Source organism: Delphinus delphis, chromosome 1, assembly GCF_949987515.2.
Source record: "Delphinus delphis chromosome 1, mDelDel1.2, whole genome shotgun sequence".
Lineage (NCBI taxonomy): Eukaryota > Metazoa > Chordata > Mammalia > Artiodactyla > Delphinidae > Delphinus > Delphinus delphis.
In genome coordinates this window covers 88007583-88032829 of record NC_082683.1, presented here as the reverse complement: position 1 = coordinate 88032829, position 25247 = coordinate 88007583, and the positions used below count along the sequence as shown (strand labels likewise).

Here is a 25247-nt window from a genome sequence, read left to right as displayed (position 1 = left end):
GTTTAACATGTAAGCAGGATATCCAAATAGACACATCCTGAAGTAGAGCCCAGAATGGGAGGGCTACCCTTGTCTTGCTAAGGAGAGTGATAAATGTTATAACTCCTCAGGAGAGCCACGACAGACGAGCTCAGTTTCATGGAGTGGTCAGACTACTCAGAGTCTACAGATGTCTCATCTTTAGGAAAAGTTAACTACTTCTAGACTCCTCTACTACCCCGGAAGTGCTCTTCCTCAACATCTCCTTATAGCACAATGTAACTTGGACAGCCTTTGCCTAAATTGCTTCACTGAACAGGCAAGATACTATTCGAAAGCTTTGTAATGGCACCATGGGGAAAAAATGCAGCCAACTCTTAGAACTGAGTACATTCAGATGTATTTCAAAATAAAATATATGCAGTCAAAAATATTATACGGCATAAATCCGGTTTTGTTTTAACCAAAACATAAATTAAAAAAAATAAAAGTAACAAAATTTTACTACCAAAATGTAGTTTTAAATTATTTTTTCTTACAAACTGAAGGTTCAAAGTAATTGTCAATAAAGGTTTGATGAAAGAATATAGAGAGGTATGGCATTTTCCCAATGAAAATTTTGATAAGTCCTGGTTCAAAGGCAATAACCAAAGCTGAAAGGATTAAACCGACAACTATAGAAAACTGCAGAATGCTTTTATTTAGCAGCCAATCAATTTGCAATACCTGAGTGCTAGGAAAAAAAGAACAATTTAATCAATGTGAAATTATACCTTGCAAAAAGATAAAGTGTACAAACCTCATAATGTTCATATTCATCCACATCAAAGGTCTCAAAGTCAAAAAATCCATGTTGTAATCCCTAAAATAAGAATTTGAATTAGTTTTTGCATGTGAAATTGGTAACGACTTCTAGCCGTTTCTGGAATTCCTGCTCACAAATGATCCTGCCTGATCTGAAGGAGAAAGCTTGAAACCTTTATTTGTAATGCATACCAAGCAATCATCTAACATCTAATTTTGCTTTGAGATTTTCTTGCCAGTGGGACTAAACACTTAGAAAAACATGAAAATATGTCCCACAAAATATGTCTCTTAAGGTCTAATATACATTAGTTTTGTATGTAAAATTACTTATGTATATCAAATGGAACATACTAGCAAATGTATAGTTAAAACCTATTGGGAACTATGCAATTAATTTATACCTAACTATGACAGAGTATATAATAGTGATTAAATTTTCAGTTAGAAGAAAAAACAATTATTCTTAGGTTTTATTTTCCTTTTATCATTAGTGAAATACTTAGTAAAAAGAGCATTTTAGGCCCTTATTTGTTCCTAAAACTCTACATTAAGAGAATTTGTTTTATGGTGATTGTTTCTGACAGAGTAAAAATGTACTTGACTACTCTTACAATTTAGAAGGAAGAACTGATCTGTTTAACAACATGAAGAAAAATTTCATACTCCTTTTTGTAACCAATGACTTAGAACTAAAAACTATCTGGCTTACTCAGATAAAATATTTTGAAGAGGACAGTCTTTTTTTTTGTATGTCATGAAGCTATACAGATTACCATAGAATACCAAACCACAGTTACTTTTGAAAGTTACATGATCAAGTCATTAAAAATAGAAGAAACTGTTAAGCCAAGTTTAGTACATCTATCTTTGAAAATACCTTAGAGACCAGTGTTTTCCAAAATGTAGAACATGGACCACCTGCACTTAGGGTTATTTATATTTAAAATCCAGACCGTTAGGCCCCATCCCAGAACTATGAAATCAGGTTCTTTGGGGGTGGGATCATCATTTTTAAAATGCCTTGCTAGGTGCTTCTTATAAATTCTGACAACACTGATTTAGACAACCTCTACAGGATAAGCAGAACAAGCTATTTAAATTATTCCACATTGAAACAAAGACGCTTACTTCAGCCATATGTACCATTTCAGAGAAAATGGTGAGAATATAATGCCCTGAAGTATAACTTTCCTTCCTCTTTTTTTAAATGGGTTTGTGTTTGTGTATGCTTCTGTGTGTGGTTCACACATATATAACTGATGCTTATAATGACGCTGATACATCAAAATCAGAAAGATATGCTTCTTACAAAGGGAAAAATGTGGCCATAGTCTGTCTACCTTCTTAGGAGGTATGGTGCTCATTGCCACAAAAATAGCCCAGCACACGATGCTTTATAGAAGAATGTACAGAGGGAAAGTGTGTCCCAGTTGCTTAAAGACATGTTGAACAATCTATCAGATCCTCTAAAATCTCATCTTCATTTGGGTAAAATAAACCCAGCATTTGATGAAACAAGAAATTTACAGAAGACCTTAATGAACAAAGTCGTGCCTTTCCTTTGTAACAGGAAGGATGTCATAAATGTCTATATCAAGTTACCAGTTACCATAATAACAGGCAAGGATATTCCAGTGTGAACTCTTTTTCAATTTCATAAGTTTTATAAAAGAAACAGCCTGTTCCAGATGGCAGGATAGGCAAAATAATAATAATGTAACAATAAGTAAATTACTTTTTTAAATGCTACAATTTTAGGTTGTATACTGGGTGATATATCCGGTATACATAAGGGTATACTGGATGTAGAAGGGTTCTTAACTGGTGTTACTGGAAGTGTGTGTTGGTGATATTATTTGCAGGGGATAGGCTAGATTATCTTGATAGTTTTTAAGTGAAAAGAGAACTAAAGTTTTACAGAGTCTACATTCATTTCTAGATGAAATATCAAAGTCAAAAATATACATACAGAAAACAAGTACCATATTTTACCATAGCAATTTTCTCAAATTAAAACAGGGCCAAAGCAATGTTATATTACAGCAGAGAAAAGAAACTAGAACAAGACTCACTACTGATACTATATTTACAGTCCACGATGACCCTTGCCAATGGGTTCTGAAACACGTACATTCCTGACTCATAAGTCATGACTATATGTTCTAGATGGAATGATGTACCTTGAACCTTCATTAGAATTCACAGTATAGCATGCATGACTTCTCAGCTTGTAAATCAATGTTTCTAAAACATGCTCCGAAGTTCTCAAAGATCTTTTAGATTAACTTCTCCATAATATATATAAATAACTAAATAATTATGACTCTAAACTTCAGAGTGCATCAAATCACATGGAGGGATTATACAAACACAGACAGCAGGGCACTACTCCCAGAATTTATGGTTCAATCAGTCTCGGATGAGGTCTGAGAATTTGCATCTCTCCACAAGTCCCCACCATTTGACAACCATTGATTTATGACATACCTGGATAGGATATGAGAAAGAACTCCATATTGATATGGAAATCTGAGTTAGAACGAGCCCTCCTAATAACTCCCTGTGGCCCTGAGAGTGACTTAACCTCGCTGGGGTTGTTTCCTCAACTGTAAAAATGAGATAATAATATCTGACCTGCTTACTACTTCATGTTCATGGGCATGTAATACTATCCAGTTAGAAAAACAATGTGGAAATGTTCTCCACATTAACAGAGGAGACTTAGATAACTTCCTGTCCCTCCCACACGAAGATCTAGCTTGATAATGAAGCTGAGCAGGTGACAAAGCAACATCACAGGCACAGCAGCAGACAGAAGTGATAACACAAATAGTTTAAGTGAGAAAGGGAGACCCCTTCCACTTCTATAAGAAGAGTTATCCCTTGAAACACCACCCCTATTTGCCCTGTGGTCTGTGTATTACAGATCCATCATTGTTTAAGAAGTGGAAAGCTGCCTTCTTATTCCCTCCCCTCTCTTCTCTCCAACAACAAACAAGGATATAGACATAATTCTTTTTTCATATTGTTAAACTACAATGTCGACCACAGCAAGGAGATTGTTATTACCTTTCTGATCCCGTGCAAACAGTCGAGGATGGTGAGATTGTAAGTGCAATTTCCAAAGGAAGCATCCCTGTGAACACAAAAAAACTTAACATTAAAAACATGCATTTAGAACACTCAAATAATAAAATACCAAAGTCAGTTGGAGACATGCTTATTTGGATTCACAGCTGTCAACACGGTAAACTTACGTAACACATCAGATCCTACTAGCTTAACTCCAGAACTTCTGAAATTGCTTTAATCCAACTAGCTGAATTAATAAGAAAGCAGATTTAGGAACCTGAGCTCTGGAATCAGGCTGCCTTCAAATTCCAACACTGCCACAAATTGGCTGGGACCTCAAGCAAGTTATTTTACCTCTATGAGTCTTGGTTTCCTCATCTGTGAAATGAAGGTACTGATAGCTGCTACTGTTCACAGGATTGTTGTCAGATTACATTTAAAAAATATAAAGTCCTTCCTATAGTGCCTAGCACAAAGGAAACAATAAATATTATGACTATTCTTATTATTAACAGTGAGTATTTCATTAACGAAAACATGCATCATCATGAGAAGTATTCAGACAGAGAAACAACCATCTGTCAGGAATATGGCAAATCCTAGCGTAAAAATTTAAATGGGACAATGCACGCAGGTCAACAGAACCTGGCAGTTGTTTTCATGGATTATATGCCACTACCTCCATTTTGCCCCCCGCCCCACCCTCATTCCCCCACTCCCCCCACAAAAAAAAATGCCAAGGAAAATGCTTCCAAACAATCTCCTCTCAGGATCCAGGAGAGCTTCTAATGCACCATGAAGTGTTCTGTGAAAAGGAGTGGAGACCTACTGCACCGAAAACTGAGTGCTTCATCCTTTATTTAAATTTTTAGAGCAACTTAGCAGGCCTGCTTTAGGCAACATAAAACTGAAGTATCAAGTTCAGGTCAGTTAGCAAGAACTGGCACTGGAGCTTTAACACTAACAATGTTCCAAGGTGTCCAAGGCAAGAAACTTGACCTCAAGGCTCTCAGTCGCTCTTCCCAGCCCCCACTGCTGACCTGAAGGAATAGAGCTGTCAGGCACCTGCCAATCACAAAGTCAAATGTACCACACAGAGTTGGTCCAAGGTGGGGAGGAAGGGGGCAGCCACAGAAGATGATCCATGAGGAGAAAATGACCCTTAAAGGCTTTAACACATAATTAACATAAAACTGAATCTTGTATCACAACCATCTAAGGTAACTTGAAACTATGGCTGCTAAGCCACGAATTTAAATGCAATGTCAACATCACTGAGTTTCAGCATCCTGATAACCTAATTTAAAAATAGTAGGTTAGCAAAGCAGCCTAACAGAAATGTTTAAGTCCTGAAACATCAACGTTAACCTATGTTAAGGAAGGGTTATTCTAGATATTTAATCGTGATTTCAAGAGTTCTTTTTTTAATGCCATCTGAACTCATGGGTCAGTGAAAAACAAATAACCCCATTTCAAATATCTTGTAAAGATATAAGCCATATATTAAGAAGCAAATTTTAAGGGATTAAACCAGAGAAAGGAGTAGCTGGGGATCTAAGACAAAATACTAGTTTATATAAATAACCACACATTCCTATGTAGGAACTTGTCTTTTTAGGACAAGAGTTCAGAATCTTTTGTGTGTCATGGACCCCCCTTCAGCAGGACCCCCCCTTCATCATTCTGATGAAGCCTGTGAATGTCTATTCTCAGAATGTTTTTAAAGGCATAAAATAAAATACATAGAAATAACAGAACACTAATGCAATTAAATGTAAAGTCATCAAAATGTAACAAAACAAATTTATAATACCATACTTTATTGTTAATATTGATATATAACAAGATCTAGTAGCAGGTCTGATAACAACTATAATTTTAAAGAAGAAATGAACATAAATATCTTAAGATATATGCAACAACTGCAATGGGATATAAAAATGCAGTTTCTATTGTGAAAAAGTCACTTATATTGCTAATACTACTATAGTTTATTTCCAACATTTATAATTGGATGCAATCTTATAACTTACATGGCTAGTGAAAATAAAGATATTTTTGTGGGCTTCCCTGGTGGCGCAGTGGTTGGGAGTCCGCCTGCCGATGCAGGGGACACAGGTTCGTGGGAAGATCCCACGTGCCGCGGAGCAGCTGAGCCCGTGAGCCACGGCCGCTGAGCCTGCGCGTCCGGAGCCTGTGCTCCGCGGTGGGAGGGGCCGCGGTGGTGAGAGGCCCGCGTACCGCAAAAAAATAAAAATAAAAAGAATCTGCCTGCCAATGCAGAGGACACGGCTTCAGGCCCTGGTATGGGAAGATCCCACAGGCTGCGGAGCAACTAGGCCCGTGAGCAACTAGGCCCGGGAGCAACTAAGCCCGTGAGCCCCAGCCACTGAGCCTACGCACCTAGAGCCTGTGCTCTGCAACAAGAGAGGCCGCGATAGTGAGAGGCCCGCGCACCACGATGAAGGGTGGCCCCCGCTGGCCGCAACTAGAGAAAGCCCTCGCACAGAAACGAAGACCCAACACAAACAAGAATAAATAAATAATTAATTAATTAATTTTTAAAAAAAGATATTTTTGTCATCTGAATTCTCTCTATAGACCCTAGTTTAAAAACTACTGCTTTGGTAGAGAAAAGAAAAACTTAGGGAAAAAACTTATCTGTATTTAAAAAGAGTAAAAGAAATAAGAATTGAAGGTGCTCCTTACTTCCCTCAAGTGTATCTTCCCACCTAGACGCAGCTAAACCGATCCACAAATGTAAGTTATCAGAAAAGCTCCAGATCCAGTCTCTCGTACTGTCTGCAAAGCATGGTGAGATTATCATGATATCTCTTGTCTTAGCATAGCCACAGTTTTTACCAACAACTGAAAAGAGAGCTCTGGTGACTTGGTGATCAAATGTGCAGACCTGAGAGCGAGGGTGCGTTAACAGGCCATCTGACAAAATTAGGATACAAAGCAGTTACAGCAGGCTAGAAAGACAGGCTGACATTCACAAATTGAAATATAATAAGGGATGCAATAAAATTAAGTCACATCCTCAGGACTGGGGAAAGTTGATGACATACCTTTTTCCAACACTTACTCTGCTGGGTAATTTAGATACATTAACACATTTAATCCTCATGAAGGCAACAGGTGCCCAAAACCTGCCCTCATAACTATGCAAGAGAGAAATGGCTTATTAGTGGCACCTGGCTCATACATAGTCAAAGGAAAGTAACCATAAAAGTGAAGGGACACAAAAACATGTTACATATTCTCTGGGGAAAAAAAGGGAGAAAGATAAAGGTGGCAGAGTAAATCCATGTTATCTACAAAAACCCCACTAAAAAGAGAATTTTAAAAGGCTTTTTTAAATGGAATCCAACAAGGTCAGGGAGAATGAGAACAGACAACAGCAATAAAATTCTGAAAGCTGGAAGTCAGGTACATGAGTGATAATAAATTAGAAGACCAAGAAAACTGAATACTAAGGTGACAGGGGAAAAATCAGAGCATCAACCCAATTAATACCAGATAATTCGCAAAAGGCTCAGGAAGTGGCAGCACTGGGTTCTTCTGGAAATAAGAATGAAGGAAATGACTATGATAAGTTTGAAAGTACTTTAAGAAGCTGAAAAATTTTACTCTATAAAAGCAATATTATCTCCTACTTTATAAATAAATCTTACCTGTTGAGTCTCCTCAACCACCCAATGTAGTTAGAACCATCTAAAAATAAAATGGTTGGTCCTGGAAGGCAGCAAGCTAACCTGCCCCACACGACGTTCAAGTTTGAATTGGCAGATGGCTTGCAAGAAATATTTTTCACCTACATTGTTATAGGAAATGGAGGTGAAGATTAGGAAAACGCCAGGCTCTATTAAACTCAAAAGTCCTTTCCTACCCTGAAACTGCATCATTATTCAACACAGTGGATGATTTCTTTCCTCTCCGTATCTCTCTCTTGGATCCTTCCCAATAGCAGTGAAACATTTTCAAGTCCCTACCATCTTTAAAAGAAAAAAAATATCTGAAATTTTCTTAACTTCAGCCACCACCCTCTCTTTGGCCTCCTCTTTAAAACAGGGCTTCTCTGAAAAACTATTCATCTTCCTGCCCCCACTTTCTCTTCTCTCACATCTTAACCTCCTCTGTTCTGCTTCCACCCTCATCCATGCCATGAACATTTCTCACTAAGGTCACCAATGACCTCCATATGGCTAAGCCCAGGGGACTTTTTTTTTAATTGAGATAAAATTCACCATTTTAGCCTTTCTAAAATGTACAATTCAGTGATTTTTAATGTATTCATAATGCTGTGATTTTTAGTATAGTCACAATGCACACCACTAATTCGAAACCATTTTACCACCAGAAAGAAACTCTATACCCATTTGCAGTAACTCCTCATTCATTCCCCGTCCCCACTCCAACCCTGGCGATCACTAATCTACTTTCTGTCTCTAGATTTGCTTATTCTGAGTTCAGGGAACATTCTGCAAGCATCATTTTATTTACTCGGTCAAGAACAAGTAATTCCCTCTGAATATTCTCTTCACTGTTCCTGGATTTTGCTTTGACCTCTCTAAACACTACTCCTTCCCAATCTCCTCTGCAAAGTCATCCTTCACCTCCCAGTCTCTTCAAGATTCAATTCCAGATTCAAATGCTCCACACTCCATGCTCTCTTCCGAGACCAGGTGCTCTCAAACTTTAGCATTCATCAGCATCAGCATCACCGAGATGGCTTCTTAAAACACAGAATGCTGGGCTCCACCCGAGTTTCTGATTCAGTAGGTATGGAACGGGGTCTGAGAATCTGCATTTCTAACAAGTTTCCAGGTGGTATCAGTGCTGCTGGTAGGAGGGACCACATTTTGAAAATCCCTGCCCTACACAATCTCATCTATGTAAGGTACCATCTATCTGCCAATAACCCTCAAATTTATCTCCCTAGCACAAAGTCCTTAAAACTCCAAGGCAGGACAGCCAACCACATACATGACATTTCCATTTGGGTGTCTTAAGGCATCTCAAACTCATTGTGGAAGAAGAATCTCTTGAATCTGCCCCTACCTCAAAACAACAACAATAATCGGATCCTCCAACCCTCTGTAACTTGGTAAAAGACACAGCTTCCACAATCACTCAAGCTACAGCCCAGAAGTCCTTCTGTCTCTCTCATTTCCCGTACCCTACTGCACCGTGCCCCACTGTGTTTCCCTCCTAAACATCTCGTGAACGCATTTACTTCTCCTCGGTTCTGCTGCCTCTCACGTAGCACCTCTCCACACACTACAAGAGCCGCCCCACATCCACCCCTCGCCTTTCTAATCAGTTCTCTTCACTGCAGCCAGAGTGATTTCTTTAAAAGGCAAGTCTGATCCAGCCACTCTTCTGCTGTAGCCCTTCTCTGAGTCCCACTGCTCTCTCGAGGAAAGGTTCAAATCCTAAAATGGATGCAAGGCCTGTGGTATCTGGCCCTGCCCACCTCTCCAGTCTCCTCCTCACATCATGCTCCCTCACTCTCTGTGCCCATCACAACCCCCCTTCCCTGAGCTCCTCAGAGGGGCACTCTGAACCTTTGCTCCCCTGGTCACATGTTCTCCAATCGCCTTGCCTAGGTCACCCTACTCACCCTTCAGATCCCAGCTCAAAGATGACTTGTCTCAGGGAAAATCCTCCAACCCCACTCCGGCTAGATCAGGTCCCCATTGTTTTCCACTGGACTTAACTACAGTTTGACATTATATCATGATGTGCTTATCTGATTCCCTGACTCTCTCTCTACAATAGTCCCTAAGAAGACGGGATCTATATGTTTTTTTACTCACCATTGTCTCTTTAGTACCTAATACAGTGCCTGGCATGAAATAGATAGTCAATAAATGTTTGTCAATAAACGTTTAAATTAAGTAAAGGAACTTGGGAGATCATCCCAAGAAAATGTTCGATGATCTCCTATGGCCACTTTTGTTAACTCGAGAGCCTGACACCTCCATCCTCACTAGCAAGAAGAGCTTTCTTTGCATTAACCCCAAATCCCTTCTGTCCATTTAAGATCATTTCTTTCTGTTCTCTCTGCCAAAGAGTATTAACTGAATAAAGCTAAAAAGCAGTGACACTCAAAGTAGTTTTCTCTTTCTTTGTCAAGTGGTATTAAACACACTTTTATTTTAACCCAGACACTTTAGAGAGGCTACACAGAGCTTTCAGGATTTAAATCACTATACCAATGTGCTACAAAGTTTTATACTCCCACAGTTTTTATTGCAGTTTTGGTTCCCAATTGTTTATTTAACTCCTGGTTTGCTTTTTTACTCATTCATCCATGCATTCATTTATATTTATTGAGCCAAACAGTTACTGAGCTGAATAAGAGGACATGTATTTTTCCACCTCCCTCATAAAGGACCACTGAAATCCCATAGACGTCAATTGAGGGAAAACGCTTGCACATCCTGTGCTGCCTGGGAAAACTACAGCTCTAACACTTATATACCATGACAGTTTTACCATATATTGCATTACTCTCTTAAACAGGTAAACACAAGGCTGCTCTTCGTTCAGGACATAAGGTAATAATACCCCAAACACCCAGGATTTCTAATCATTCATCCCTGCTGAAGAATACATCATGTGTCTCTAACCCCCAATACAGAAGACTAATGTTACAACCAACAGCTATCTAGAGACATCCAAATACAAATTTAGCTCAACCTCATGCTTGACCATCCAAATTCTATCCATCCCGGCAATTCTATCTTTCTAAATGTGATTTCTGGCATAACAGTCAACTGAACCATAAAACTATTATGAAGTGGTTATAAAAATCACTGGCAGTCAATAAATATTTGTTGAATGAAATACTGAATTATGAATATTTTATAGGTGAAGCAATTGGGATTTTTGTTTATTTTTACATTTATTTTGCAGAGAAGCAGTAGAAGAAAAATTAAATTTAAGAAAACTAGAATCACCATCCACAAAGAGATACAAAGAGAAAGGGCTTGATTCCCTATTGTACTAAAGCTGTCTTTCTACAGGCTCTCAAGAGTCAACTGTTAGATATTCAAAAATTCTGAGAGCCCAAATCAGCATTGGAGGGAAAATTTACACCACACAAATCAGCAAATGCTCTTTAATTACAGAGCCGGTTTAACAACACACCACTGTTTGCAACCTACGAATCTAAGAAATCACTCAGAATGAAGCAACCCTGTAAATGTTAATAATGAGCAGATGAAACCAGAGATGAAAGAACATATTTACACAAAACAATAAGAAAGCATTTCTATTAATGAAGTTATTTGAAATGAAGAATAAATGAAAAACAGAGTCACAGTGTTTACAATGTGGAGACTACATTAAAGAATAAAACAGAGCTATAGTAAATGGACTGAGAAATCGCCTTGCCTAGGTCACCCTACTCACCCTTCAGATCCCAGCTCAAAGATGACTTGTCTCAGGGAAAATCCTCCAACCCCACTCCGGCTAGATCAGGTCCCCATTGTTTTCCACTGGACTTAACTACAGTTTGACATTATATCATGATGTGCTTATCTGATTCCCTGACTCTCTCTCTACAATAGTCCCTAAGAAGACGGGATCTATATGTTTTTTTACTCACCATTGTCTCTTTAGTACCTAATACAGTGCCTGGCATGAAATAGATAGTCAATAAATGTTTGTCAATAAAATGACTATGATTTACACATCTTGATTCTGATTCTCTGTAAATTCTCCAGATAGCAAGTAGTTACGAGGCAAGCAAATATCTGCAGAGCAATGGGTTAGAAAGGATCTCAAAGGTCATCTGAGCACCCTTCCAATCACTGAACTGAATCCCATCTACACAACCAGCACAAGATCAAGAGCTTCCTAAGGACAGGGAATGTGCCCTTTATGTTGTATGCCCAGAATCTAGTACAGTGTTGGGCACATTACTCTCTTGTAGCTGTTGAATGAATGAATGAATGAATGAATAACCATTACAAGGAGACCATTCAACATATGCCTGAACAACTCTAAGTGGCTGGGAACTATGGACATTTCAAAGCAAAAATTATATAAAAAATCTGTAATCGTAAACTGTGTACAATCACAAAAATGTAATCTAGATCACTGCTTTCCAATGGAAATATAATGAAAGCCACAAAAGAGAGCCACATGTGTAATTTTAATTTTTTTCATAACCATATTAAAATAAAAAGAAATAAATAATATTAATTTTAATATTTTGTTTAATCCAATATATCTGAAATATTTCAGCATGTAATCAACACAACTATAAATAAGATATTTTACTTTTCTTATACTAAACCTTTGAAATCCAATGTGTATTTTATAGGCTTGTAGTCTATTTCAGTTTGGACTAAACAAATTGCAAGTGCTGAATAGCACATGTAGGTGATAGCTACTGTACTAGACAATTCAGCCCTAATTTGTATGGATACTTGGGAATTAGACAATGTCCAAAAATACTTTACACAATTGTCCAAATTACATCTGGTTTCCAGTCTCTGAACACATCCACGATATATGTGCACCAGCTCCAGGGAAAAGAGCAAGCCAATGGTTTATATTATCTAGACCTACAAGATAAAAAGGTATTTGCTAAGAATTAGTGGGGAGAACGAAGCTATTTCCCACTTAGAAAAGAACAAAAATCAAATGGCTTCACGGGGCAGAGCCAAAAATTGAACATGACCAGTACCTAACAAAAACACAGGACACAGAATCTCCTGCTTTTCAGATTTAACATAAAGCTATACACTAATCATTTTGCTCATCTAAAGAAACAGAGATTTGTGAAAATTCATTTCTAAGTCATGGCTTAAAAGGTCATAAGTCAGCAGAATAGAATCCCTAGCAATAACAGATACCAGAAAAACAGGCCAAGGGCTGTGCTCTGGGCCTTTTATCAACACCTGACTATCCCCTATTTAACCACAGTAATTTTGTTTTAAAGATAAAAATAATAGTAAATTATCTTTGACTCCAATATTGAAAATAAGAGCTTCATATACGAGGCATTCAACAAAATAACTATGTTCACCAACATAAATGATTGCAAACTTATTCCAAACCACCTTTATCAACTAAGGCTGGCTATCGGAAAAGTACTGTGAAGAGTACAAAAATTTGGCACTTACCCTTCTACAGAAAGTTTGGTACACTGGTCTGAAACCATAAAAACAGGAAAAACAAAAAAAGTAACCTGAGCCAATTTTCACAACTCAAACCACTGAAGCACTGCCATGTCCCCCCCCCCCCAAAAAAAGAATAGATATTACTCACTTCCTTCTGCGTATTATTGGGTCCTAGAAACCTTGACAGTTGTTTCTGTCCTCAGATCCTGAATAGTGGTGCTTATTTAACACTTTAACAAGAAAACCGGATAAAGAGTCTGCTTTTCATAGTGGCCTCAGTTATTCAATATGCCCCAGCTGTTGAAAATAGATTCCACAGTTCGGACTGGATAATTTATTTTGTTCTATTTGCAATACCCAGGAAACTGACCCATCCTCACTAATCAAAACTAATGCAGATTCTTTCCCATCACATCAAGCATCAAAAGTAAAGGTTTATTAAAGATCCATGGAGGTAGAAATGACCCCAAAGATCAACACTGAGAAGCAGAGAGTTAGCCATCATAAAGAAAAGTTGAGAATGAAAGTCTTAAGAGAGCATAAAATAAATTTTGTTTCTACATTTTTGATACTCAGGGAAAAAACATGGTAAAGAGAACTTCCCTTTGAAGTACAAAGTTAATGCTAAATAAACTTTAACAAAAATCACAGTATCATATTTAAACTAACAAATATCTGGTTCAACATTTTATGTAAAGAGATACATTTTATAATTGCATCTAACACCTACCCGCACATGTTTACTTTGCTTTAGAAGAAAGAAGGCAGCCTAATGCCAAGTTCTAAGTAGTTGACCCCTCTGGGCCTTTGTTAAGAGACCTGCAGGTTCTGGCATGCCCAGGTGAGATTTCCCATTAAGACTCAGCCCCATTAACACTAGCTCGGCAACCGGGATATCACTAGGGGTCATCCCCAAAACACAACAAACCCATCCCTGAACACAAACAGTATGGGTTCATTTTAATGACGAACGTCATTAAAGGATTGATAGAGGGAGGTTTGTGGGTTCTCCATTAAGGAAGGTTTTCTGGCGTCAAGTCTGCTTTAAGAGAAAATTCGTTATTCCTGTTCATACTAGATAAAATATCATTATTTGATAAGCCATCTATTTCTAAAACTCAGGAAACCACGCAAAAACATTTCCCCAAATGGAAGCTTATTATTCTAATCCCAAGAGATCTATTCTGTTCCACACAGGTGTGGATCAGGAAATGTATCCTAGAGTTTCAGAAAGCTAGCTCTGCTGGATGTTAATAGAAGTGGGAGGGGGATGGGGACCGATTTCAGGCTGAAGTACTTGGGAAAATTCTGAGTTAAACAGATTACTTTATTACTCAGAACCATGCAGAATCTTTAAAATGGGAATGTGCTCTGTAAAATCTCCAAGATGGAGAGTTCTAAACTTATTTGACTGTTGAATTTTTTTTTTTTTTTTTTTTTTTTTTTTTTGCCACGGTAAACCTTATAGAGCAGTAGTGCACAACCTTGGCAGCATATTGGAATCATGTAGGTAGTTTTTAAAAATCCCAACACCCAGACTTCACCCAAAGCCAATTATATCAGAATTTCTGGGAGTAGAACCTGGCATCAATATTTTTTAAAGCTTCCCAGACTTTTTTTGGCTGCGTAGGGTCTTCGTTGCTGTGCGCAGGCTTTCTCTAGTTGCAGAGAGCGGGGGCTACTCTTTGTTGCGGTGCACGGGCTTCTCATTGCAGTGGCTTCTCTTGTTGCAAAGCACGGGCTCTAGGCGCGCAGGTTTCAGTAGCTGTGGCTCATGGGCTCTAGAGCACTGGCTCAGTAGTTGTGGCGCAGGGGCCACAACTGTGTGCTCCACGGCATGCCGGATCTTCCCAGACCAGGGATTGAACCTGTGTCCCCTGCATTGGCAGGCGGATTCTTAACCACTGCGCCACCAGGCAAATCCCCTTCCCAGGCTTTTTAAAACCAAGTATGAGAACCAATGTAACTTTGGGAAACACTGACCTATAAGCCTCTTCTCCAAACTAAAATAAAATAGCCACACAAAAATATGTTCCTGGACCTAAACAGGAAGAGACCCACCAAAAAAATAAAACACACTAAACTAAAAACTGGTTATGATAGGACATCCAACATTCAACCAGCTTTATTCCACTGGATATCAGCACAGCACCCTACCTCAACCTCACCTCTGCACCTAGTCATTATTTTTTAAGTCATGCTTTCCATATTTGTCTTCGAAACTGGGCCCCTAGATGTTATTTATTGTCTGTATATTTGTATTCCCCATTTAATTTTATATGTCCTAGAAAAATTGGGTTTTAGCAGATTTATGAATCATTAATACCAAAAAAGTTACCAAGCTAATACATATGGACCAATAAAAAAAGAAGTAAGCACAAAGTGAATTTGAAAGCACAAAAAAAGATCTAAAAGCAGAGTTGTGCAATTTAGATGGGTTACCTTTTCAGTGTTCTGTGAGATTTAGAAAGTTTTCACAAACACCTGTTTTATGAACACCCAAAAATGCAGATTTAAAAACCACTGCCATTGACTGCCAAGAAAATAATCTAAGAATTCCAATAAGGGTTGGTGGTCTCGTGGGACTGTAGAGAGGCTGCAATTAATATGACCTTGTAGAATGACTGGTCAACAGTATGGACTATCAATTTGGTAGTACACTGACTGACAGGAAGAGAACCTAAAAAGATTCATACTGGGCTTGCCAATTCAAACTCCAACTCTGGCCCCAGAACTGAAAAGCCCCTTGTTCCCTTGAAGGTCAACTGCCAAGCAAGCCTACAGTAAAGATGGATGGACTTAAAGAATTAAAATAGGTGAAAAATACCCTCTTTCCCTAGTTTTGAGATAAAGTCACTGTTGATAAAACACATTGGCTATCCTTAGTACAAGTGAAAAGTACAGTTTTCGACAGACCTACTTTACCATTAAATGGAACACCCTAAAACTGACTTGCAGACAGTAACATCACAACAAATACTCCTTGAGTGTCACACCAAGCCAGAAATTCAAATGCCTCCAAAGTCTACTATACTTCATGTAATCAAGAATAGACAGTAGGGACTTCCCTGGTGGCACAATGGTTAAGAATCCACCTGCCAATGCACGGGACATGAGTTCGATCCCTGGTCCAGGAAGATCCCACATGCCATGGAGCAAATAAGCCTGTGCACCACAACTACTGAGCCTGCGCTCTAGAGCCACAACTACTGAGCCTGCATGCCACAACTACTGAAGCCCGTGCGCCTAGAGTCCGTGCTCCGCCACAAGAGAAGCCACCACAATGAGAAGCCAGCTCACTGCAATGAAGACTAGCCCCCGCTCGCCGCAACTAGAGAAAGCCCGCACCCAGCAATGAAGACCCAATGCAGCCAAAAATAAAATGAATTAATTAAAAACAAAAGAAAAAAAAAAAGAAAATGGAATAAAATGGGGAAAAATCTTTAAAAAAATAAGCAGTAAATGGGGGTGGGGGGGAGGAATTGAGTGAAAGTGGTCAAAAGGTACAAACCTCCAGTTATAAGGTAAATTAAGTACTGGGGATGTAATATGCAACATGATGACTATAGTTAACACTGCTCTATGGGGTATTTGAATGTTGCTAAGGGAGTAGATCCTAAAGGTTCTCATCGTAAGAAAAAAAATTGTAACTATATGAGGTGATAAGTGTTAACTAAACTTATTGTGGTAATCATTTCACAATACATGAAAGTCAAGTCATTGAGCAGTACACCTTAAATTTATACAGTGTTGTATATCAACTATATCTCAATAAAACTGACAGAAAAAAAAGAATAAGCAGTAAATCTACCCAAATCTTTTTTTTTTAATTTGCTTCATCTTTAGTGAATTTTTAACTAGGTTAATAGAAAACTATTAATTTAAAATTCTTAAGATAAATCCAAATAGAAAAACTCAATTAGACGGTACTTGTGGTTATAGTAATACACTGCAAGCATCATATTATAGTATCCTACCTAATCTACCATTATAAAAAACAACCTATGCCATACAAATGAAAACTTACAGCACCTAAAGCCAGTACCTGGATTGTTATTCTCCATTTTCATCGTAATGTGAAAGGCATTCATGATGCCTACCCCTAACAGCTCCTCCAATCTCCAGTTCCAGTGTTAAATCTCCTTCCTCTTGGAGCAGGTACCTAGTTGTCCTAATAATCTTTAGATCCATAAGTCTAACATAGTGACTGGCACAGAAAAAGCAATAAACTAATTATGTATTCCCTGGCACACAAATAAGGAAAGAACCCAATCCCAGCCCTTGAGAGAAGAGTCAGCCATATTTGGTGGAAAGTCAGCCATGCAAACAAATAATTACAATGTAAGACATTTGTTTTAATGGTGTATGTAGCAAATGTAATGGGGCATGAACAAAATGTAATAGGAAATTATAGGCATAGGACATGCCAACCCTCTCTAGAAAAATGAGCAAAGGTGCTACGGAAGAGACTGCTCCAATAAATGTTTGTTAAATCAATAAATCTTGAAGAACAGCATTATTTAAATTAAAACCTTAAAACACTTTTATTAGGAAGACTAAAACCCTATAGCACAAATGGTAAATAGGCATTTCATTAAAGAGGGCGTGTAAAGATACCAACCACACGTCAACAAGCCTTCAAAACTGTCCTCATTTTTCTTAATTTTTAGACAATAAAACAATCACATTTAAATAGAAGTTCCTTTGAGGCTTCCTGTTTTATAAATAAAAGTATTAATGCAGAAGTGGGATAAAAAAATCTAGACAATGAAGATAAAGATGTAATTTAACAATAAATGGGGTGGAAAACCTAGTGGATGATAGAATCCAGATTATCAAAGGAAGGCAAAGGCAATGATGACTGACTAGGACTAGTATGAAGATGATTCTTGATAATACTGCATTAGCTTTAGTTGATCTGGGCAGTAGACTAAAATCAACTCACATCTTATCTCAGCATTAGGAAAAAAATTGTTTCTGTAGCAAAATTCCAGAAAACTAGTAGTATTCTATCAACTAAATTTTCCACTGAATTATAAATGCACACTGTGTGGTATTTTCTGCTTCAAATGTAGGATTTATGAAGAGTCTGGATTTAGAAATGCAACTTAATGTAAATACATTAAGTTGTACACCAACTCTTGGTGTCACATTATCAGAGAAATACAGCTTAGTTATACTCAAGGTCAAACTTTTAGTTGGAAATAGGTGCCTAAACTAAGGGGAAAAAATGCCTGACGTCTGTGTTAAGCATTCTTTTTTTCAGGTAAACAAATAACTAAAATTCTCTATGTCTAACAACACTACAATATTCTCCAGAGTATTGTCTCAATTTCTTTCTTCTAAAATACATTTGAGACCATGTGACTTAAAAAGCTACAGTTAAAAAGATAGGAAATGACCTAAATGTCTACCTGTCAGAGACCAATTAAATGCATTCTTGTACATTATACAGCAGTAAGACAGAATGAGGAAGGAAGCTCTCTATTTATGATGTGAAAAGATATATCCAAGATGAGTTAAGTGAAAAAAAAATCAAGATGCAGAATAGTACATACAGTATGTTACATTTTGTGATAAAATGGGGAAAATAAGACTGTACATCTTTATTTGCTTATATATGCATAAAGAAACTCTAAAAGGATATAGAATAAACTAATACCAGAAGTTATTTGGAAAGGACTGGACAGATAAGAATCAAGGGTGGGAGAGAAAGTTTTCACTATAAACTATATATATTTTAAAATATTTGAACCATGTTAATGTATTTATATTTTCAAATATTTAAATAAAAACAGTTTGGATAAATAAGCTACAATTATAACAATCATGATTTAATTCTATGTTAAGAAGTAATAATCTTTTATATCTTTTCTTCCATTCCAATCTTATCAATTATTCAAAGATTCTAGTTCTCAGGAAACAAATTAATTACCTATCACATATAAGCTAAAATATAATTATGATTAAAGGAAGAATTCATTCTTTCCTTCTCCTTCTCCAGTATCTTCATCTAAATTCACAATTAAGGTTAGCAAGGCTCACCTGGCTTGTGAAACAAATACATCTCCCATGACTTCTGAGTGGATACTATCACAAGCATAAAAATTAATATATATTTTCCACTTAAAATGTCTGAATAGCCACAATGTCCACTGGGCCTATTGACTGGAATTACAATTTTACAAACGTTACAGCATTACAATCCCCAGGTGCATGTGTTGTTTTCAAAATAACAACAAAAAATTGTAAACATTTTTCTGATTTAAAAAACAAATTTAATGAGTCCTCACTGTCTCAAGGAAAAGTACACCTATGATCCCTTCACAGTTGCTGGCCCCTCTCTCACCACGGACCCTATGGCTCCTACCACAGAGGATGTTGGAAGTTGCCTCAGACACAATCCCTTCCAGGGCTTTCCAGTAGGGTACACAGATGCCTAACTTTTCCTCCTCTACCTGCGAAACCCTTTAAAAGTTTAGTTTAAATGAGTCTTATACTTTCTCGTATTTCTGTCAGAATCTTTTCTTCTATTTTTATAAAACCCAACTTTTTAACCATTAATTACGTGCCTATAGAGCTACCTGCCCCTACTAGAATGTGTGATCATTAGAAATACTTCCTATTCATATTTATATCCTTGTGGATAATCCTTATTTCTTATGAATAATAGTAATAGTACTAACAACAACAAGAAAAACAAAAACCAGGTACTGCACCAGGCACGGTGATATATGGATTACCTCATTTAATCCTCAGGATAGCTCTGAAGCCATTGTACAGAAAAGGAAGCTGAAGCTCAGAGAGGATAAGTAATTTGCCCAAGTTACATATACTTACTTATTACATATAGAAAAGAGCAGAATGAACCTTCGAACCCAGGCAGTGTCTCTGCCTCCAAATCATGTACTCTTAACCACTTTGCTTAAAATTTAGAAAGTGATTAATATTATCATTACTGCAATGAAACGGAAGTTTGTGTCCCCCCCCAAAGTCATATGTTGAAAGTCTAATCCCCAATGGGATGGTATTAGGAGGCGGGACCTTGGGAAGTAGTTAGGTCATGAGGGTAGAGCCCTCATGAATGCGATTAGTGCCCTTATAAGAGGCACCCCAGAGCGTTTTTCTGCCCTCTTTCCACTATGTGAGGACACAGCGAGAAATAAGCAGTCTACAGCCCTGAAGAGAGCCCTCACCAGAACTTGACCATGCTGGCACCTAATCAGTCTGCAGAACTGTGAGAAACACATTTCTGTTGTTTACAACCCACCCAGTCTATGGTACTTTGTTACAACAGCCCAAATTAACTAAAACAATTACCCTTTTCTAAAAAATAGAATTGTACAAAGAGCTTTCAAATTATAGAAGCCATTAGAAGTGGGAGAAAAAAAACTCTGTCCTCACCATTAAAACTCTCTTCTACATAATCTGTAACCTTTTATCTGTCCTTCAATGGCTAATTAGCTCATCCTCTAGGTTGCTTGAGGATATTTTCCTCTCACTGTCCCAACTCCAGTACTTTACCCCTTGCTTTCACTGAGAAGATCAAGCATACTAGCTGTTGTTGTCCCTATATCCTCCTCACCGGACACCCACCCTGTCCCTAATAACTCTCCCTCTTGTGGTCTGAGAAACAGACGTGGGAATCCTTTGGATCTTAGGGGATTTAGTCTTAACTTATTCATTAAAATAAATATTTACAAAAAGCACTTTTAAGTGTCAGGCACTGGGACCTGCCCTCTGTGAGTTTACAGGAGAGTAATGAAGACAAAGAGGCCTCCTCATTCTTTCCTGTTCCTTTCTTTCATTATTGTTGGTAATTTTGATATTAGTAACAATAAGAAGCAATCCATGTGCTTGTAGATTTGGACACACAAATAAACAAAAAGGCAAAAATATTAGAATCATTCACAATTCTGTTGATGACTGTTGTGGAAGTTCTTGTGAAGTAGAAGTAGTACATTTCAGAGATGACTGTTATGGAAGTTCTTCTGAAGTAGAAGGAGTACATTTCCTTCTACTCTTTAAGTAAGCTCAAGTTTACATGAAATTTTTAAAATATCTTCTTCAGGTGTCACTTACAAAACATTCTTTTCCAGCACTGTAATGAGAGACAGTCTTCCTCAGGATGGAAGTTAGACTTGTCTGCTAAACAGGTGATTAGGGTCCCCACTAAATAGGTACTTCTGGGAAGGTGCTTTGAGGCTCTTATTGTATATTCCCAGCCCCTGACATTTGGTCAGAGCTCAATCAATGCTCACAAAATGAAAGAATGAATGGATGAATCAGTGATGCAGATGACTGAAATCTAACAAATCTTGACATGGTTATTAGGTCATAAATCAGGCACTGTTTGTGCTTAAACTGTCAAGGTATAGAAAGAATTCAAGGAAAAAAATTAATTCCTAAAAAGGGAAAGCTATTTTATTCTTACTAGACGGGGGAGGGGGTCTCTACAAAAACAAAATAATAAAAACTACTGTCTCATTTCATTCCATGTAATATCATGGTCACACTCTTCATACAACTAAAAAACACAATTCTCCAATTCTAAAGTAGCGAGCTGTCTAGCAAAGTTGCCATAGCTCAAGTCTCACAAGCAGTTATACCTGAATGGAAGATAGGGGGGATTTGAGCCAGATAGGAGTGCTCTGTAGGCTTCTTCTGGTGTCTTCTTTAAATAGATTACCTAAGACAAATAAATAGCAACATTTAGAACACCACCAAAGAATGACACAAAACTAACTTAATTACTCACCAAGTTTGCATTTCCCTTCTTCCACTTTGAAAGTGACAACTGTCATGGTGATAATGTTGATCTTTAGACAGCAAGCAAGCTGCCAAAATTTCCTTTTCAGCTTGAAGCGGAACAACAGCCTTTGGCTTAAGGATGAGTAAGAGCTTAAAGACACAGGGCAAATCCATAAAGGGGCCATCCAGGGCTGTTCACAAGGCACATTGAACAGATACAATGGCAAGGTTTTCCCTTTTGGGACCAGAATAATTGTACCTCCATTATTGAACTGTGTGTTCACCAAAGACCAATACAGACTTCCCTGTCCTTCGTAGAAGATCTGCTGCGAGGTAATTTAGTTCCTGGTGAATTCTGAAAGACATCTCAGGGCACAATACCCTTGGGAGATCTACAGAGTTCTCTGTCTCCTCTGAGGAAAGCGCATGTTGCTCTCCAAACAATCAATAAAATCACAATGAAATGGGGGGAAATGCATGCAGGTAAGAGCACTGGAAAGCATATTGGTTTGGCTCTTGATGTCAAGGATACTTAAATCCCTCCAGTCCAGCATGATAAACTAATCATAAATAAAGAAACAAACAAAAAAGAGCTCTTAAAACCAGTAAATAACTTCCATTTAATCAACTTATTGACTATATACTAGCTGCTAGGCACTTTATCAGGTACTGGCACCTCTCTTAATAGAATTTACATTTGTGGGGCAAAACAAAGTAATTAACAAAAAGAAATACAGTCTGAGATAAGTGCTGAAAAGGAAATAAGCAGAGTATTGGAAAGAGAGTAGACTTACTTAATACCTTGACGTGGTCAGGGAGGGGTCTCTCGGAGACATTCAGGAGGAGAGCCATGGGAACAGCTAAGGGAAAGGAGGAACAACAAGGCCCAGGGTCCTTGAGGGGGGAAGAGCTTGGTGAGTTGGACAGAGGAGATGAGTGTGACTAGAGCAGTGGGCGAAGGGAAAGCCAGGTAGTGTTCAGATTGTGAAGAGCACTGCAAACCATGAGGAGAGGTTGGTTTTATTCTAAGAGCAATTTAATATTTTAATTCTCAGACAGGAGCACTGATCATTTTCCTCTATAGTTTGGATCAACTTTCATCCCTAAAATCCTCTCTACCTAGAAAGAATGACATTATTTCCTTAATATGTTCCAACATCAAAACCCTATGCATTAGTACATATAGTAATATTACATATAATTTTTTATATATTTATATAAATAAATACATATAATGTATATGTATATATACATATATGCATATATATATTTAGAAGCTTGTAAAGACAAGAGAGAAATAATTTTTGAAATGGCTGACTAGGCACTGTAGACTAAAATGGTTTTCCATAAATATCAGTTATTCCTATGGATATACAGATATCAAAAAGAAAAAAAAAGAAACCCTATGGGGCTTCCCTGGTGGCGCAGTGGTTGAGAGTCCACCTGCCGATGCAGGGGACACGGGTTCGTGCCCCAGTCCGGTAAGATCCCACATGCCGCAGAGCGGCTAGGCCCGTGAGCCATGGCCGCTGGGCCTGCGCGTCCGGAGCCTGTGCCCCGCAACGGGAGAGGCCACAACAGTGAGAGGCCCGCGTACCACAAAAAAAAAAAAAACCTATGCATTTCAACAAGAATGACAGAGTCCCAGTTCTTAAAAAGTAGGGTTTTCTTCTCTACTTACAAAGTTTCTTTGAGCTTTACGCTGTTCCACTAGCAATATATTACATATACTTAATTATTAATAATTTCAGGACTAGAAAACACTTCAATTCTCTAAAGAAAGAAAGCTAAAATAAATACATAAAAAGATACTTCTAACTTTATTAAGAAAGCTCCATATTCCTGTGACAAGTAAACAAGAAGGTCTGATAAAGCACACACCAAACAAAGCAAATTGAATATGAAACAAAAACAGCACAGAAAATGAAACCACAGGAAAACAATGATCGAGACATGAGACACAGATTCCACCAACGGAGAACCATATCTCAAGCTGCAGCTCAAATAATTACAAAAATCCACCGAAACCAACCCTAGCTTTAAAGACCATTTTCAGTAACCAATATTAAAACAGGACTTTGTTGTTCCCTAACGAGTAGGTTATATAATATACTCAACAGAGTTGGTTATGATGCAGTGATTTTTCAAACCTAAAGATGCCGCAGTATTTGCAAGCTGACTATGCTTGCTAAAAGGGAAAGCTGCTTGTAGAAAGCTCCCGTGTTTGGATTAGATAATTAAAGCTTATACAACCACCTTTGAAAAGCAAAAATACATTTCCCTCTTCAGGAGCAATTACATTAATTCTCTTTAATTCTAAGGCAATCATTCTACAGGAGGGACACAACAGCCCACATGAAAGACCTCTTTAGACCGGATACCCCACTGAGTTTTGCTACTCATCTTACCTGCATGACTTAGCACACATGACCCATGTTCTCACACTGTAAGATGAGAGTCTTTGTTTTTTATTTTTATCCCAATGTTAAATTATTAATAAGTGCAAAGTGAAACCCAACAGAGGCCATCTAAATTCCAGGAAGATTCCAGGGGCAGGTAAATACAATGTCCTTTTACAACCCGATGATAGGTACTTGGGAGGGTGGTGAAATGTTCTAATAAAGGAGTGTATTACTGAATGCACGCACATTGTGGTCATTAAAATACCAAATTCCATTTCTCCAGGAGAAAAAATGTCATGGATTCTTATGCCAGGTCTTCTTAGATATGTTTCCTATTAAAAAGAGACAGAGAGACAGACTAGGCCAGATCAGAGGCTGGAAATAAAACAACATTAAGCCTTTGCTGTTGAGGAACCTAAAGCTCAGAGAGGTAAGGAACTTCCCACTCAGAAAGGTAAGGAACTTCCCAAACTCGCATTGCTGCTCTGTGATGCAGTAAGAATTCGAACACAGATCTGACTCCAAAGCCCACAGTAATTCCATACATCATATCTGCTTCAAAATATAGATGCAGGTAATGGAAGCAGAATCTGGAACAACAACAACAAAAAGATTCCTACTCTTCCAATTTCTAAATGCCATTACACTTGACTTTTAAAATTAAGTGACTTCAGGGCTTCCCTGGTGGCACAGTGGTTGAGAGTCCTCCTGCCGATGCAAGGGACACGGGTTCGTGCCCCGGTCCGGGAAGATCCCACATGCCGCGGAGCGGCTGGGCCCGTGAGCCATGGCCGCTGAGCCTGCGCGTCCGGAGCCTGTGCTCCGCAACGGGAGAGGCCACAACAGTGAGAGGCCTGCGTACCGCAAAAAAAAAAAAAAATTAGGTGACTTCAGGGCGTCCCTGGTGGCACAGTGGTTAAGAATCCGCCTGCCAACGCAGGGGACACGGGTTCTATCCCTGGTCTGGGAAGATCCCACATGCCACGGAGCAAATAAGCCTGTGCGCCACAACTACTGAGCCTGCGCTCTAGAGCCACAACTACTGAGCTGCGTGCCACAACTACCAAAGCCCACACACCTACAGCCCATGCTCCAC

At 38.3% G+C, this 25247-nt stretch overlaps 1 protein-coding gene across 5 annotated transcripts in view; it reads right to left on the bottom strand.

The window, feature by feature from the left end:
• Nucleotides 1-25247, bottom strand: part of CDC14A (cell division cycle 14A) — a 185339-nt gene that overhangs the window by 94000 nt on the left and 66092 nt on the right. For 4 of the 5 annotated variants that reach the window (XM_060026310.1, XM_060026312.1, XM_060026302.1 and 1 more), the window contains 3 exons: nt 21608-21687; nt 3856-3922; nt 779-841 (listed from right to left, as the gene is read on the bottom strand). In XM_060026310.1, coding sequence (XP_059882293.1) covers nt 779-841; nt 3856-3922; nt 21608-21687 — 210 coding nt within the window. The remainder of the gene's footprint in view (nt 1-778; nt 842-3855; nt 3923-21607; nt 21688-25247) is intronic. The other variant, XM_060026311.1, reaches the window with a different exon arrangement.